This window comes from Elgaria multicarinata, chromosome 3, assembly GCF_023053635.1.
Source record: "Elgaria multicarinata webbii isolate HBS135686 ecotype San Diego chromosome 3, rElgMul1.1.pri, whole genome shotgun sequence".
Classification (NCBI taxonomy): domain Eukaryota; kingdom Metazoa; phylum Chordata; class Lepidosauria; order Squamata; family Anguidae; genus Elgaria; species Elgaria multicarinata.
In genome coordinates this window covers 160,961,006-160,979,208 of record NC_086173.1, presented here as the reverse complement: position 1 = coordinate 160,979,208, position 18,203 = coordinate 160,961,006, and the positions used below count along the sequence as shown (strand labels likewise).

Below are 18,203 nucleotides of genomic sequence, written 5' to 3'. Positions count from 1 at the left end.
AAGCAGACCTTGCAATACTTTAACATGATGTCCATAAACTGGGTTGGCTGTAGAAATCTCCTCATTGTAGGGCATGTTTTGATGATGGATTGAGCCTTCATGGACATGAGGTTGCAGACAGTAGAAACAGGAGCCCCATTGCCCCCTGGAATCCTGTGTCAAGCACCTGCTTTGCCAGACGGGCTCCCAGACACAGATGAATTCACCTCTCCCCAGTATGATTCGATGTCTGCCCTTATATTATTTCTCATTTTAGTGGATGTGATATGTGGAATTCTCTGCCTCACATTCTGTGGCTCTATTAGATGTTTTAGTGGGATGGTTTTAATTACTTAGTGGAGCAATGTTCTCTTTGTGGTCCTCTGATGTTATTCATTACATGTTTTATGTGGATGGTTTTAAGAACGTAATTGTACTGTACATTTTTATGAATATTTCCTTTGGGAGAAACTGGAGAAATAGAACCTTCCCCCTCTGCCAGAGAAATGACAAGTAACTTCTCTTTTCTTTTTGGGCAAGAGGGCATTTCCAAGCCAGAATCCCAACCAAGGAATGCTCAGGTTGGATTGAGGGCTCTTCTGACTATTTGGCCAACTTATAAAGGTTCAAAAGGTTAATGTGGGGAATCCTGAATCCACAGACAGAAGATATTGAGATGGGAAACATTTTAGAGGCTATTGAAATGGGAAACTGGTACAGTCGCTGCGGCTGCTTTTTAGATGGCTCATGTAACTTTTATTGTGTTTGAATACTAATAAAGTTCTGTGTGTGTTTTCTCTGTTTCATAGTCTTGATTCCATTTTGCCTCCATAAACAAGAATGGCCCCGGGTTGGATGATCAGGCTGCCATTTTGTGCAGAGTTCCAAGCCCCTTAAGCAGAGGGAACATGGTGGGATTTCGTTCTGGGGTAAGAACGGTTGGAGTGCATCTTCAACACATAGAAGCCAAGGGTCATTTTGCACCTTTCCAAATTGGAATGTGTGACGTCATAGATTGGCAATGCCCTGTCTGTGCATAGAAGGGGAAATAGGCAAAATAATATTCCCTCACTCCTTTTGGCTCTTTCCATTTGTTGGAGGACATTGGAAGACCCAAAAAGAGGGTCCTTTGAAGCGTTCACTTTCCACTCCTCTAATGGCATCCAAGTGCTCCTGCCTGCAGTTCCTCCGGACATCCAACTGGGGCATGATGGAGAGGGGCTGCATTTGTCCTGTAATCTTCATTTCTCTGGCTTCCTCGATGAAACCAAATTTTTAGTTTTAGGGTGGAAAACTCTGGACTCATTGTTAGATGGTTGGGGTGGTGGGTTTGCTCTTAGATGTAGGTGTCTAAACAAGAAAAGAACTATAAAGGATTGGGAAGAAAATGAAAAATTTGACAAGTATTATTTTAGTATGGAACGGATTTTACATCTGAACAGAATCTAAACAAATACTCATTCTTCAAAGTAAAAGTGGTGTGAGGTAAATATAATAACCAGGTTAAATGCATACAGCTAGACTGCCTATACTGAGCCATGATTCTATCCAAGTTTGTTCCAAGTTAGATCTTTTTTAGGCTGACCATATTTTGGAAACCAAAAAGGAGAACAATATGGCTGCCTGTAAGGAGGTGTGGCCACCCCAACTTGCCTAACCCCATGGTGGGTCAAACTTGACATGTATGGCCCCCAAGGGGGCGTGGCCTTGATCACATGTCTAATTCTACACCATCATCATCATTATCACCATGATCCATTATCAGCATCGTTATATCAGCATCAACATCCATTATCATACCCATTATCATCATTATATTGGCATTAGGCTCAAGGTGTGGCCTTGGGCTAGTCACCATCTCCCAGCCTACCTCACAGGGTTGTTGTAAGGAGAAAAAATGGGGGGGGCATTTCTGATTCCTTGACCTCCTTAGAAAAATATTAACAATCACCACCATTATCATTATTATTTTGCTTGGCTTTGGTGATCACGGTGCGACTGAACATCACAAAGATACACACCCATCTCCGTGGGGATACGTAACAAATACTCCCCCCTTCACCAGCATAGCAGTTGTTGCCGGGGCAGGCTCCTTCCCTCCTTTCCCCCACACAGGGTAGAAAAACTACCCCAACATCAAAGCAGCTCTCTTTCTTTCTTTCTCCCTCTGGTTCCTCTTCTCTGTTTGTGCCCTTTGTTTATGTCTCTAATCTTCCCCTGTCTATCCCTCCTTCCTTGGCGGCTCTTTCCTTACTTTCTCTCTCTCTCCTCCACCGCTCTCCCTCTGGCTGCTTTTTCTTTTTCCTTTCTTCTCTCTCTGGTCCCTCCTTCTCCCCCTCCCCTTTCTTTATTTCTCTCTGATCCCTCTTCATTCCTTTCCCCTCTCTCAGGAAAGGCGGCAGAGGTGTCAGTCCGATTCCGCTGCAGCCCTGGGAATGACCCAAGCCACATGTACCACATGGCTGAGGATGGGGTGGGGAGGCGGAGGACAGCCGCGCTGCCAGCCATGTACCTTCCCGCTGCCTGGCCTGGTCCTGCTGCCGCCTTGCCCATCCGGTTACGGTGCCTCCTGCTGCACGCAGTTCATCACATTGTGCTGCTCTGATCCGTCATGGTACTCCAATCCACCTCCCTCTGTGCCACCTTGCCCATGCACACTGGCTGCCACTGCCTCTACACAGTTCACCCAGCAGCTGGGGGCTTATTGCTGCACTCTATCACACGAAATCTCCGCTGGGCCAGAAGTCTCGCGAGACGTCCTGGGCTGGGAAAGATGGCCAGCCTGCTGGGGAAAAGGTCTACCGGTGCAACCGCAGCCCAGGCACCCCCATTATCCTGGTAAAGGGCCCCCCAACTCCAGTTGGCCTAATTTCCCCGGAGGTGTCCAGACATCCCCGGGTAAAATGGTCACCCTATTTTTTTCCAAGGAGCCCAAAGAAGCATATAGGATCTCCCTCCTCCAGTTTGTCCTCATAACAACCCTGTGAGGTGGGTCGGGCTGAGAGTCAGAGACTCAGCCAAAGTCACCCAGTGAGCTTCATGGCCAACTAAGTACTTGCACCTGAATCTTCTCACTTTCACCTACTATTTTACCCATTAAACTGCAACAATGGCAAATAGAGCCTCCATGTTCATGGAGAAAGCCCTTGTGCTACATGGACCTCTTTCTGATCCAGATTGATGTTCTAAATCTTCTTAAAGTACGGTGACTAAACGTCCGGATTCGTCCGGACACGCCCGGGAAACGGGGGGGGGGATCTGCGTCCGGCTGGAAATACCATCCCCCCCCCTTTTGTCCAGCCCCAATGGAAGCCAGGGGAGCCTTAATAAAATCTAACTTACCAGGCCTAAATTCCCCTAGTGAGTGGTGGCGGCCATCTTGAATCTCGCCCAAAATCACGCGAGATCTCGGCAGCTGGCTGGGAACTCAGCGAGACCCAGCCAGCAGCCGAGATCTCGCGTGAGTTTGGGCGAGATTCAAGATGGCCGCCGCGTGGGGTGGGTAGTGTGAGTGTTTGGGGGCTGCGTGCAGGAACTTCCAGCAACGCAGCCTCCAGCCCCCCCCACCCCCCCCGTGCAGAAGCAGCAGCAAGCAGGAGCAACAGGAGGAGGTAAGAGACTCAAGTTTGTGTGTTTGTGTGAGAGTGCATGGGGTCTTTGAGTGAATGCATGTATGCATGTTTTTTGAGTGAGTGATGCTGAGTGTGTGTGTGCATGCACGTGTGTGCTGGCAGTGTGAGTGTATTGATGTCTGAATGGGATGCCTGGTTGTTTGACTGAATGAATGCATGTGCATATTTGCAGTGGGGGTGGCTGTAGTTTTCTGTAAGGTGGGGGGATGATTTGGAGGTGAAGTTCCCATTAAATAATGCATTTTAGACCCATAGACCTTCCTTTCCAATTTGTTTACTATAATTGGCATGACGTATATTTTGTAACAGTGGCTGACAATTGTTCATCCTTTTTAAAGAAACTTTTAAAAAATTAACAGGGTTGCTATTATCATCATCACCACCACCATCATCATCATCATCAATCTATCTCTCCTTTCTTGCTTGTGGTGGTTTTTCTAGATGAACATGATGGGCTTTGCCAAGTCATGTTGTCTTTTACTGATTCAGAATAGGTATTGCAATTTCAATGTAGGTGTGTTTTTCTTGGTTGTTTTTGGCTGTTATGTCTGGTTGAAGTTGAAACAAGCTAAGACAAGCTTTAATCCATTTTGTTCCATGGCTAACATTTGCAGGCTGTTACGTGATGCGTTCTCATTAGACCCGTGTACAAAAAAGTCCGTCCTGCTCACAGGAGCTGCCTTGTAACCACTCCCCCCATTTATGACAAACCAATCTTATTGCTGGCATCTTCACAACAATTATACAGGTTGGAACTGGAGACTTATTTCACTGGCCTAGAATCATAGTCACTACTCTTTCTAATTAGACTTTATAGCCAATTAGAATTTTTCCTTAAAACAGGATACAGTATTGCAAAAACATGTTCATGCTGAAAACACAAAAGTGATAATCTGGCAATACACAATACTACTGAGTATAAAAACTGTGGCACTTAAACATATTCTTTCTGAGGTGGGAGAACACATTTTATGATTCTTTCATTCTTGCTTATTGATTATGTGTGACTGCGTATGTATGGTGATTAGCTGGTGGAGGGAATGGAAGAAGAGTTGAATGTACTAGGATAGACAAAGAAACTTGCTATTAAGGAGGGAAGCATGGGGTAAACTTCACAATATTAACACTATAAATGTTTTGGGAAAACAACAATTGGAAGAGAGCACATCTTTCTTTATACAGGAGTAAAACAATTTCACTCAAAGTTCTATTTTTATTCAGCTGAGATATCAGTTCTTGATGGGACTGAAATTTCTAGAGCTGCTTCAAAAGCAAGTTTTCTTGCAACTGGTGTCATCTGGACTCTGGTCTTCTGTACTGCAGTTCATCTGGGTTCCATCTTTCATTATTACTTTTCTGAGAAGACTTCTTGCATCTCTTTAGGGTTATGATGGTGTTTGCAAAAACCTGCATAGGAAATTAACTACAAAGAGGCGTGGATCGCTGGATAAAGAGCAATAGCAAAACAATAACTATGTATATGAATCTGCATCTTTTTTTTTCTCCTTAAGATTTAGAGGCTAAATTTTTACTCTGCACATGTTCATTATTATTATTATTATTATTATTATTATTATTATTATTATTATTATTTTATAAAGCACCATCAATGTACATGGTGCTGTACAGAGTAAAACAGTAAATAGCAAGACCCTGCCGCATAGGCTTATATTCTAATAAAATATAGTAAAACAATGATTTGGACGAGGAGGTGCAGGGAACGCTGATCAAATTTGCAGATGACACAAAATTGGGTGGGATAGCTAATACCCTGAAAGACAGAAACAAACTTCAAAGTGATCTTGATAGGCTGGAGTGCTGGGCTGAAAACAACAGAATGAAATTTAATAGGGATAAATGCCAAGTTCTACATTTAGGGAATAGAAACCAAATGCACAGTTACAAGATGGGGGACACTTGGCTCAGCAATACTACAAACGAGAAAGATCTTGGAATTGTTGTAGATCACAAGCTGAATATGAGCCAACAGTGCGATAGGGCTGCAAGAAAGGCAAATGCTATTTTGGGCTGCATTAATAGAAGTATAGCTTCCAAATCACGTGAGGTACTGGTTCCTCTCTATTCGGCCCTGGTTAGGCCTCATCTAGAGTATTGCGTCCAGTTCTGGGCTCCACAATTCAAGAAGGACGCAGACAAGCTGGAGCGTGTTCAGAAGAGGGCAACCAGGATGATCAGAGGTCTAGAAACAAAGCCCTATGAAGAGAGACTGAAAGAACTGGGCATGTTTAGCCTGGAGAAGAGAAGATGGAGGGGAGACATGATAGCACTCTTCAAATACTTAAAAGGTTGTCACACAGAGGAGGGCCAGGATCTCTTCTCGATCCTCCCAGAGTGCAGGACACGGAATAACGGGCTCAAGTTAAAGGAAGCCAGATTCCGGCTGGACATCAGGAAAAACTTGCTGACTGTTAGAGCAGTGCGACGGTGGAATCCGCTACCTAGGGAGGTTGTGGGCTCTCCCACACTAGAGGCATTCAAGAGGCAGCTGGACAACCATCTGTCAGGGATGCTTTAGGGTGGATTCCTGCATTGAGCAGGGGGTTGGACTCGATGGCCTTGTAGGCCCCTTCCAACTCTGCTATTCTATGATTCTATGATTCTATGATTCTATGAATAAGGAGGGGAAGAGAATGCAAACAGGCACAAGGTAGGGTAAAACTAAAAGTATAAAGTCCGGCTAGGCTGCCAAGGGCTAGTTAAAGCTGAGTGAAACTTTCAATCAGGGGGCTTTGGGGGTGGCAGCATTTCTTATTCTTTAAACATACTTGCATGGCTGGCTAGAATAAAGAAAACTAAAGCAATTACTCTGAAAGTTACTGGTGCTCTTTGTGCAAAGCTTGACTGAGTAATTGCAATTGAAAAAGGCTAATAGTCAGGGAGCTTTACAGTCCATTCTTTGGACTGCAAGCAAAGGACACTCTCAGCTTTAGTTAGGCAAATGCTATGCTCTGTCTTGGAGGGGCTCTCCTTGTGCCTTACAAGGGTCTACCCAATGCGTGTAATTTTTGTCTACTCTCTGGTGGCTGCACTTTGAGACTATTTAATAGATTAGAGAGAAAACTAGGTTCATTTTTAAATTTAATTCAGGTTTGAGGTAGACTCTTCTTGCTGTTGGAGGCTCTATTTTTGAAGTTTTTCTGGTATGAACAGGTTGCTTATCAGGAAGCAACAGCTGGTTTGCAAACACAATGTTTTCTTTATTAGACTTTGCTACTAGTTATTTACTGTGTACTCTGTACAGCACCATGTACAGTGATGGTGCTATATAAATAATAGTAATAATAATAATAATAATAGTTCAGATTTATGTTGTTTTATGTAGCATTCTTTAACATGCTTTATATTTTTAATTTCTATTTCTGAGCATACCATAGGAGTTTCTTTACAACTTGGCATGGCAGAAACATTAAATTGGGTTTTCTCTTGAACTTGAGATTGAATTGGGGGAGCTTTTAAAACAGGGTAACCCCCCCCCCCACAGGGCTAACTGCCATCTTCACCCTGTGGGGAAGAAGATGCGAGGGAGACTGGAACAGGCAGGCACCATCACAGCCTGCTTCAGTTGGAAAACCCCCCCCCACAGGGCTAACATCTTCACCATGTGGGGAAGAAGGAGCTGTTGGTTTGCCCCTCCATTGGGAGATGAGAGGACGGAGCAGGGCCTTCCCACCAGCCTAAGCAGTCTCCTTAATTTATTTTTATTTTCTCCCTCTTCCCTCCCCATACACTTTTCCTTGTGTGTCATGTCTTTTTTTAGAATGTAAGCCTGAGGGTAGGGACTGTCTTCTTTATTGATACATTGTAAGCCGCTCTGAGAGCCTTTTGGCTGAAGGGCGGGATAAAAATACTCTAAATAAATAAATAAAATAAATGCAGACTCTCCCTAAAACCTTAGCTACAGAAAGAAGCAATACTGTAACTGCCCCCAAAAACTCTCCTAAGCAATCTCTTGCTGTGTCTAGTGCACTGCTAGAGAAACTGAAGCTTCACTTAAAGAGCCAAGTAAGCCCATAGAACAACCAGTTTTAAAAGCTCCCCCAATTCAATCTCAAGTTCAAGAGAAAACCCAATTTAATGTTTCTGCCATGCCAAGTTGTGTTGGCAATAAAGAAAACATTGTGTTTGCAAACCAGCTGTTGCTTCCTGATAAGCAACCTGTTCATACCAGAAAAACTTCAAAAATAGAGCCTCCAACGGCAAGAAGAGTCTACCTCAAACCTGAATTAAATTTAAAAATGAACCTAGTTTTCTCTCTAATCTATTAAGAGAGGCATTCAAGAGGCAGCTGGACAACCATCTGTCAGGGATGCTTTAGGGTGGATTCCTGCATTGAGCAGGGGGTTGGACTAGATGGCCTTTTACTATTAAGAGAGGCATTCAAGAGGCAGCTGGACAACCATCTGTCAGGGATGCTTTAGGGTGGATTCCTGCATTGAGCAGGGGGTTGGACTAGATGGCCTTGTAGGCCCCTTCCAACTCTGCTATTCTATGATTCCAAATAGTCTCAAAGTGCAGCCACCAGAGAGTAGACAAAAATTACACGCGTTGGGTAGTCCCTTGTAAGGCACAAAGAGAGCCCCTTCAAGACACCAAGGCCTTGCAAAACAATTCTAGCAATTCTAATTTTTGCAGTTCTAAAAAGCAGTTTCTAAAATCACAGTTCTAGCAAACATTTAGGCTAAGCAAAACATTTTGCATGCAATATTACTTCAAACACATTGGTGTTACCCAGCACAGGAAACAGGAAACAAAGCATTCATACAGTGAACCTCTATGCTAACATGTGTATGAACAGACACGTGTCTGCCCACATTCTCCACGTAAATTCTGTTACGTGATGTGCTCTCATTAGACCCGTGTACAAACTTGCACATGTTCTAATGAGACTTACACCCACTTCTAAGGAATCTTTTGACATTGGCAATAGAGCGTCTGTGGCGAAGTAAGGCGATTCTAACTCAAGAAACTTACAGCACTGAAGGGGATAACGCCACAATGGCACATTTATTGAGGTTGAAACAAATAGCACAAGCTAGTTTTGGGGAAAGGCTTAGAAGCAGTTTCAAGATTGAAAAATAGACCTTTTGAGACTTAAGAGCATACACACAGAGACAGCAGGGGAAAGAGTAGAGGGAATCTAATAATAATAATAATATACCTCTCCTTGGGCTGCAGCCCTTTTTTGTAGAGCAGAACTGTGGAGCATTGCAACTCTTGGACTTAGGTGAAGAGGAAAGGAATTAGCGAGGGAAAGCATGGCAGCTCGCTCTCCCAAGCTGAAATCTGTAGTAAACTCAAAAAGAAGAAACTAGCCTCTCTTCCCCTCCCCCTTTAGGGGGTCTTGGTATTATCTTGTTTAAAGATCTACTTGCTATGGGAACAAAAGAGGATGATTTGGGATGATGGCTGTACTTGATGCAGCTTGGAGTTCAGCAACAGGGCTACATTAGCATGTGTATGACCAGGTAAAACTCTTGCCATCCAGCATTCATATTCTGCTTGGTTTCCCCCCAGCTTTGTCTCTGGGGAAGGCATTTGAAGACATCTATCAGGAAATGGTTACTGCTTGCAGTCTATAGGTCAGGTTTTAGGTCACTTCAAAATGGAGTCAGTACTGCTCACAGAAGCTACCTTGTAACAAGGCTAATTGTAGTTTATGCTCTTTCTGAATCATAGAATCATAGAATAGCAGAGTTGGAAGGGGCCTACAAGGCCATCGAGTCCAACCCCCTGCTCAATGCAGGAATCCACCCTAAAGCATCCCTGACAGATGGTTGTCCAGCTGCCTCTTGAAAGCCTCTAGTGTGGGAGAGCCCACAACCTCCCTAGGTAGCGGATTCCACCGTCACACTGGTCTAACTGTCAGGAAGTTTTTCCTGCTGTCCAGCCGGAATGTGGCTTCCTTTAACTTGAGCCCGTTATTCCGTGTCCTGCACTCTGGGAGGATCGAGAAGAGATCCTGGCCCTCCTCTGTGTGACAACCTTTTAAGTATTTGAAGAGTGCTATCATGTCTCCCCTCCATCTTCTCTTCTCCAGGCTAAACATGCCCAGTTCTTTCAGTCTCTCTTCATAGGGCTTTGTTTCTAGACCTCTGATCATCCTGGTTGCCCTCTTCTGAACACGCTCCAGCTTGTCTGCATCCTTCTTGAATTGTGGAGCCCAGAACTGGACACAATACTTTAGATGAGGCCTAACCAGGGCTGAATGGAGAGGAACCAGTACCTCACGTGATTTGGAAGCTATACTTCTATTAATGCAGCCCAAAATAGCATTTGCCTTTCTTGCAGCCCTATCGCACTGTTGGCTCATATTCAGCTTGTGATCTACAACAATTCCAAGATCTTTCTCGTTTGTAGTATTGCTGAGCCAAGTGTCCCCCATCTTGTAACTGTGCATTTGGTTTCTATTCCCTAAATGTAGAACTTGGCATTTATCCCTATTAAATTTCATTCTGTTGTTTTCAGCCCAGCACTCCAGCCTATCAAGAATGTTTGGTTGTTGTATACTTGTCAACTGCTTCATTTGTTCAGTGGTAGCAGTATGCAGTAAGGTGATGGGGAAACAGTGTTAAATGTTAGGAAAGGTTAGACTATGGTCATCCAGTGAAGGATTTGCAGTCAGAAAAGATATTTGAGGGAAGGGGAGACTGTATCACACATAGGGCTCATCTACACCAAGCAGGATATTCCACTCTGAAAGCGTTATAGAAAATCCAGGCGCCACACTACTGCTTTATAGCAGTATTGAAGTGTACTGACAACTGTTGGGGCCCATGACACATACCATATACCACTTTCATAACACTTTCATAGTGTTATATCCTGCTTGGTGTAGATGTGTCATGGGCCCCAACAGTTGTAAGTGCTCTTCAGTACCACTATAAAGCAGTAGTGTAGCTCATGCAGTGCAGTTGAATACCTCTATAAAGTAATAGTGTGGCTCCTGACTTTTATATACCGCTTTCATAGTGGAATACCCTTCTTGGTGTAGCTGAGCACACAGTATAGCAAAAGCTTCAACGTACAGCAAAAGCTACAGAAGTAGGAATGAGTGAACTTAATTTCAGATACATTGAATGTCTCACTTATACTTTATTCCAGTGATTTATTCCAGGCACAGTTACAAAATGGGGGATACGTGGCTCAGCAATACTACAAACGAGAAGGATCTTGAAATTGTTGTAGATCGCAAGCTGAATATGAGCCAACAGTGCGATATGGCTGCAAGAAAGGCAAATATTATTTTGGGCTGCATTAATAGAAGTATAGCTTCCAAATCATGTGAGGTACTGGTTCCTCTCCATTCAGCCCTTGTTAGGCCTCATCTAAAGTATTGTGTCCAGTTCTGGGCTCCACAATTCAAGAAGGATGCAGACAAGCTGGAGCGTGTTCAGAGGAGGGCAACTAGGATGATCAGGGGTCTGGAAACAAAGCCCTATGAAGAGAGACTGAAAGAACTGGGCATGTTTAACCTGGAGAAGAGAAGATTGAGGGGAGACATGATAGCACCCTTCAAATACTTAAAAGGTTGTCACACAGTGGAGAGCCAGGATCTCTTCTCAATCCTCCCAGAGTGCAGGACACAGAATAACGGGCTCAAGTTAAAGGAAGCTAGATTCCATCTGGACATCAGGAAAACTTTCTGACTGTTAGAGCAGTACGACAATGGAATCAGTTGCCTGGTGAGGTTGTGGGCTCTCTCACACTAGAGGCCTTCAAGAGGCAGCTGCACAACCATCTGTCAGGGATGCTTTAGGGTGGATTCCTGCATTGAGCAGGGGGTTGGATTTGATGGCCTTGTAGGCCCCTTCCAACTCTGCTATTCTATGATTTTAACATTAAGATGTAATGTAGAACAGGTCTGTCTTAATTGTGTGCTGTGAAATTAGACCTGTGACCAAGGCCATGTTTGGGTGGGCACGTCCCTTTGGGGGCTGGGCATGTTGGTGAGCACACCCCCTTGGGGGCTGGACATGTTGGTGGGCACGCCCCCTTGGGGGCTGGACATGTTGGTGGGCACACCCCCATGGGGCGGCCACGTTGTCCTCCTTTTTGGTTTCCAAAATATGGTCACCCTACTTAAAGGATAAGAGAAAAATCAATGAAACGTGAGGAAGAAACTAAATAGAAATCAAAGCAATGGAAATAAAATCCTCAGTTGTTTTAGATCACAAGATGTCCACAACTCTGGGGGGTTTCTTGCACTGAACTACAGTTCCCAACAGCCCTTGCAAATCCCATACCAATGTCCCACAGCTGGCCCCATTTAACTGAGCCAGGTGCTCTGCTTGCAGTGAGAAGCAGAAGGGAAGAAATAAACGCCCTCCTGCAGGCCAAGGAAGCAGTACAAGAAGTGATGCCTCCAGGTTTTTGAGGAGCTTTACAGAAGAACCAGCTCCCTCTGTGAGTCTACGTTCTTATTGCCGGTGTCACCAGCAGCTCTTCCTCATTCTCCTCTTTCTCTTCATTACAACCACTTCCTTGGTTGGCAGGCAGGGCGTCTCCTGCTCCTCCTTCTGAAGAGGTCAGTGAACAAGAAGGTTGCCAAGGTGAAGAGGAGGAGCACGTCTAGGGGGACCCTTGCCAGTGGGCCCTTGGTTTTGGTGGGCCCTTGGCTTGTGCTGGACCATGTCTCTGCTTGATGCCAGCCCTGACTAAGGTCATGCTTTGTGGAAATGGCTCCTTAGAGAAATCCAGAGAGAAAGGAACATGTATCCAGGGTCTCTGCTGGGGCTTCCCAATGAATTGGCGTGTTAAACCTTTCAGAGTGCAAAGAACAAGGATGTGCCAACCTAAAGATTTAAACTTGCTTCTAGATTCTGTATGGGAGGGGAGTGGAGAGAGGGATTAGAGTATCCTGACCTGCTATATGAATGCGCTGCAACAGATACATGAATTGTTATCAGCACTGGGCATTTTTCATGGTCATAGCAATGAACAAATAAGGCTAAATGGACATGAAATCCCACAGGACAGTCTGTGACAATTTCAAGTAGAGCATATCAGAATTAAGAGAAAACTGACCATTGTAGTACATTTTGAAAACAATCGGGAAACCATTATCTCTCTTTAGGCCACACTGCTAAAATCAAACTTACTGATTAGTCATTTCATGCTAGGGCTTTTGTTTAATGTTCTTTGATGTAAGTATTTATTAAGTTTATATCCTGTCTCATGTAGAAATATTTTGTTTTATTGAATTGGTATCCTGCCTTTTTTCCTCCAAAAAAACCAAGGCGGCATACATAATCCTCCTCCCCTCCATTTTATCCCCACAACAACAACCTTGCCAAGTACTTTGGACTGAGAGTCTCCTACAGGCCCAAAGTCACCCAGTGAGCTTCCTTGGCTGAGCAGGGACTAGAACCCACATCTCCCACTGGTTTCTAAATGTTGCCAATTCTGATGCAATCTTTGTGTCTATGTCTACATTTATAGCAGGGCATTGCTGGCATTTGATAGAATATGAAAATAGGTGTTAACGAAACAACAGTGATGGTGGAAAAAAATAAATTGGAGCGGACCAGGACTGTAAAGCTGCTCTGAGATCCTTGAAAGAGAAAAACAGGACAAAAATGAATGGAATAATGATATGATCACACTGATAATAAGGATCGCAATTTACAGGTGCAAATGTTTTGGGGGTTTTGTATGTGTGTTTTTGCTTCCAGGTAGGGAACATTTTTATTCCTGCATGTTCCAATTTTCATCCCTTTTTCCGTAGGCAGTAGGTGAGCACAGCGATCTAAGTGACTGATCTTCTACGAAATATAACATAGGGCTGTTTCTTATGAAATGACCCATGGAGCACCAACAAAAGTCCACAGGCCCAAGGTCAGAGGAGGGCTCAGAAGATACAAGAGAAGAACCCCATATCCCTCAGGTAATAACAATTTCATTAATGGAGTAGCAGTCAAAATTCTGCCTGTCTTATCACCAAGACAAAGAGTGGTTATCTGAATTGTGAAATGGTAGTGACCAGGGTGACTAACCACAAGCTATCATCTGTTATTGTGATGGGTTGGCTGTGGGAGATTGGTTGGATGAACCGAGCGTGTGAGTTTCTGAATTCCTGAGGCTGTGTTTGCATTGTGAGTGGGTGCTGAGAGAATCAATAAAGTTCTGGAGTTCTAAGGATGCGCTTGGAAAACTCTGACACTGCAATCCACCGAGGAGATACCTCTATTCCAGAGACTTGGGCAGATGGAGATGTAGCAGGTATAGGGCGTTCACGCATCAGAGTAGATCAGCTTTCATAAAATACACAATAAAGGACAGGATTAGACCTTATATCATCAGTCATAATCATTGTAAAATGAAAGTGCTCTTCTCTGTGGTTTCAGGGAGAACTTGCAGAAGTAGCTGAGAGCTCTTCCATTCCTGACGGTGAGCCGTGGTGTCCAGAAACGAAGCAGAAAGATGAAGATGCTGAGACTAATACAACCTTCAGACATACACATTGGAGGAAGTGGATTTTATTCCGCAAGAAGATGCAGCATCATTCTCTGAAGATTGATCCCCAAAAGCGGTCAAGTAAAGCTACCTCAATTCTATTGACTTTTTCTTAATACATAATACAGCATTCTAACTTTCTTAATGTTAAAACTGCCAAGTTGATCTGTGCTGCTGTGGTTTACTTCTCCAGAAGAAGAAAAAGTGGAAGGTGGAGAGAAATATAGGGTGAAAGAATTGCTTGGACCACATATGTCACCGGGAAGGGAAGTAATTGAGAGAAGGAATTAGATGATCCCATTCTTTGTGGGGAAAGCAATGGGCCTCCCAATCAACCCCCTACTCCAAGTAGTTATTGATCCAAATAAGAAATGAGAGACGGACATAGTGCACAAAAAGAGGATTCAAAGATTTTGCTTCATCCATCTGGCAGATGAACACACTCAGGGAGCATGGTTGGGTAGCTGCACTGGCAAACTTGAGATGGAGACAGGAAAAACACCTCCTCAAAATGCTAGGTTTTCTACTTGCACGATCTTTCCAGTGAAAATCACAAAATGACTGTTGAATTTTTGTCAGGCAGGGTGGAAACAAATCTCAACTGTAAATGCAACATATTGCCCATCAGGAAAGAAAAGAAGCAAGAGGAAATTTACAAATGGCTATGCACTTGACCTTGGGGGAGCTAGCAGTGGTGACGGCCGACAGAAAGCTCTTGCATGGTCTGGTCCATGAAGTCACGAAGAGTTGGAAGTGACTGAACAAATAAACAACAAAATGAACCAGCCCACTTTAGACTTGGGATTCAGAACCGGAACTACAGCACTACACCGCTCTCATTGTTTTCTCTTATGTTTTCCATCAGATGCTGTGCAGGAGAGTGAGGATAAGAGAGAACATCCTAGCATATCACAAGGAGGAACGAAGGGTGGAGTGCTGAAAGAGGTCTTGAGCAATCCGGAGAGATCCAGAAGGAAGGAGGGAAAATACACAAAAGAGAAGGACAAATCCATTTCAACTCAGAGCGGGTTCCACCTTGAACAAGAAGAACAAACAGGAAAGGGACACAGAAAGCACCTGGATGCTCATTTGAGAATCCACATGGCAGAGAAACCCAGTCAAAGCTCAGAGTCTGTGAAAAGAGACTGTCTGAGCAAACCAACTGTAAAAGCTCCAGTGCTTGACACAGAGGGGAAATGTCATACTGGTTTGGAGTGTACAATGAGCTTCACACAGAGCTCACAACTTACAACACACCATCAACAAATTCACTCTGCAGAGGAACTGTATATGTGTACAGAACGTGGAAAGAGCATCCAAAAACAAAATCTCGTAGCGTATCAAAGGTGTCATACAAGGGGGAAATCCTTTAAATGCTCCTGGTGTGAGAAAAGCTATGGGGATAGCTCAAAACTTAACAGACATGAAAGAGTTCATACAGGGGAGAAACCCTATAAATGTGCAGAATGTGGAAAGGGCTGCATTGATAACTCACATCTTATTACACACCAACGAATTCACACAGGAGAGAAACCCTATACATGTAAAGAATGTGGAAAGAGCTTTGCTCGGAGGGCAACCCTTATTACACATGAAAGAATTCACACAGGAGAGAAACCCTATACATGTAAAGAATGTGGAAAGAGCTTTTCTCAGAAGGCAACCCTTATTACGCACAAAAGAATTCACACAGGTGAGAAACCCTATACATGTAAAGAATGTGGAAATAGCTTTTCGCATAGTTCATCCCTTATTACGCATGAAAGAATTCACACAGGAGAGAAACCCTTTCAATGCTCAATATGTGCAAAATTCTTCAAAACAAGCTCAGGCCTTTCCAAACATAAAAGAATCCACACAGGGGAGAAACCCTATACATGTAAAGAATGTGGAAAGAGCTTTACTCAGTGGCCAACCCTTAATAAGCACAAAAGAATTCACACAGGTGAGAAACCCTATACATGTAAAGAATGTGGAAAGAGCTTTTCTCAGAGGCCAAACCTTATTAAGCACGAAAGAATTCACACAGGGGAGAAACCTTATAAATGTTCTAAGTGCAGTGAAACATTCCGTTACAGTTATCAGCTTGCGAGACATCAAAGAACTCATGCACAGGAGACTCCCTAGAAATGTTCAGTGTGTGAGGAAATGTTCACATGCCAAGCAGACCTTGCAATACTTTAGAATGATGTCCAGAAACTGGGTTGGTTGTAGAAACTCCTCATTGTAGGGCATGTTTTGATGATGGATTGAGCCTTCGTGGACATGAGATTGCAGACAGTAGAAACAGGAGCCCCATCGCCCCCTGGAATCCTGTGTCAAGCACCTGCTTTGCCAGATGGGCTCCCGGACACAGATGAATTCACCTACCTTCAGTATGATTCGATGTCTGCGCTTATGTTATTTCTCATTTTAGTGGATGCAATATGTGGAATTCTATGCCTCACATTCTGTGGCTCTATTAGATGTTTTAGTGGAATGGTTTTAATTACGTAGTGGAGCAATGTTCTCTACGTGGTTCTCTGATGTTATTCATTTTATGTTTTATGCAGATGGTTTTAAGAACTTACTTGTATATTTTTATGAATATTTCCTTTGGGAGAAACTGGAGAAATAGAACTTTCCCCCTCTGCCAGAGAAATGACAAGTAACTTCTCTTTTCTTTTTGGGCAAGAGGGCGTTTCCAAGGCAGGAGCCCAACCAAGGAACGCTCAGGTTGGATTGAGGGCTTTTCTGACTATTTGGCCAACTTATCAAGGTTCAAATGGTTAATGTGGGGAATCCTGAATCCACAGACAAAAGATATTGAGATGGTAAATGTTTTAGAGGCTACTGAAATGGAAAACTGGTACAGTCGCTGCGGCTGCTTTTTAGATGGCTCATGTAACTTTTATTGTGTTTGAATACTTATAAAGTTCTGTATGTATTTTCTCTGTTTCATAGTCTTGATTCCATTTTGACTCCATAAACAAGAATGGTCCCGGGTTGGATGATCAGGCTGCCATTTTGTGCAGAGTTCCAAGCCCCTTAAACAGAGGGAACATGGTGGGATTTCATTTTGGGTAAGAACGGTTGAAGTGCATCTTCAACACATTGAAGCCAAGTGTCATTTTGCACCTTTCCAACTTGGAATGAGTGATGGCATAGACTGGCAATGCCTTTTCTGCTCATGGAAGGGGAAATAGGAAAAATAATATTCCCTCACTCCTTTTGGCTCTTTCCAGTTGTTGGAAGACATTGGAAGACCCAAGAAAGAGGGTCCCTTGAAGCGTTCACTTTCCACTCTTCTGACCGCATCCAAGTTCTCCTGCCTGCAGTTCCTCCAGACTTCCAACTGGGGCAGGATGGAGAGGGGCTGCATTTGTCCGGCAATCTTCATTTTTCTGGGTGCCTCTATGAAACCATATTTTTGTTTTAGGGTGGAAAACACTGGACTCCTGCTATCACTGTTAGATGGTTGGGGTGGTGGGTTTGCTCTTAGATGTAGGTGTCTAAACAAGAAAAGAACTACAAAGGATTGAACAAAAAAAATGAAAAATTTGACAAGTATTTTTTAGTAGGGAACGGCTTTTACATCTGAACAGAGTCTACACAAATACTCATACTTCAAAAGTATAAATGGTGTTAGGTAAATATAATAACCAGGTTAAATGCATACAGCCAAACTGCCTATACTGAGCCCTGATTCTATCCAAGTTTGTTCCAAGTTAAATCTTTTTTAGGCTGACCACATTTTGGAAATCAAAGAGGAGGACAATATGGCTGCCTGTAAGGAGGCGTGGCCACCCCAACTTTCCTACCCCCATGATGGGTCAAACTTGACATGTATGGCCCCCAAGGGGGCGTGGCCTTGATCACATGTCTACTTCTACACCATCATCCTCATTATCACCATGATCCATTATCAGCATCGTTATATCAGCATAAGCATCCGTTATCATTATCACCGTCATCAGCATCAACATCCATTATCACACCCATGATCATCATTATGTTGGCATTAAGCTCCAAGGGTGGCCTTGGGCTAGTCACCATCTCCCAGCCTACCTCACAGAGTTGTTGTAAGGAGAAAAAATGTGGGGGGGCATTTGTGCATCCTTGACCTCCTTAGAGAAATAC

At 43.7% G+C, this 18,203-nt stretch overlaps 1 protein-coding gene across 1 annotated transcript; it reads left to right on the top strand.

The window, feature by feature from the left end:
• Nucleotides 1–99: 99 nt before the first annotated feature.
• LOC134395680 (zinc finger protein 660-like) lies at nucleotides 100–16,211 on the top strand. Its single transcript, XM_063121841.1, has 4 exons — nucleotides 100–215; nucleotides 2,661–2,817; nucleotides 13,976–14,165; nucleotides 14,950–16,211. Exons 1-4 carry the CDS (start codon nucleotides 100–102, stop codon nucleotides 16,209–16,211), a joined length of 1,725 nt encoding a protein of 574 aa, XP_062977911.1.
• The last annotated feature ends 1,992 nt before the right edge of the window (nucleotides 16,212–18,203 follow it).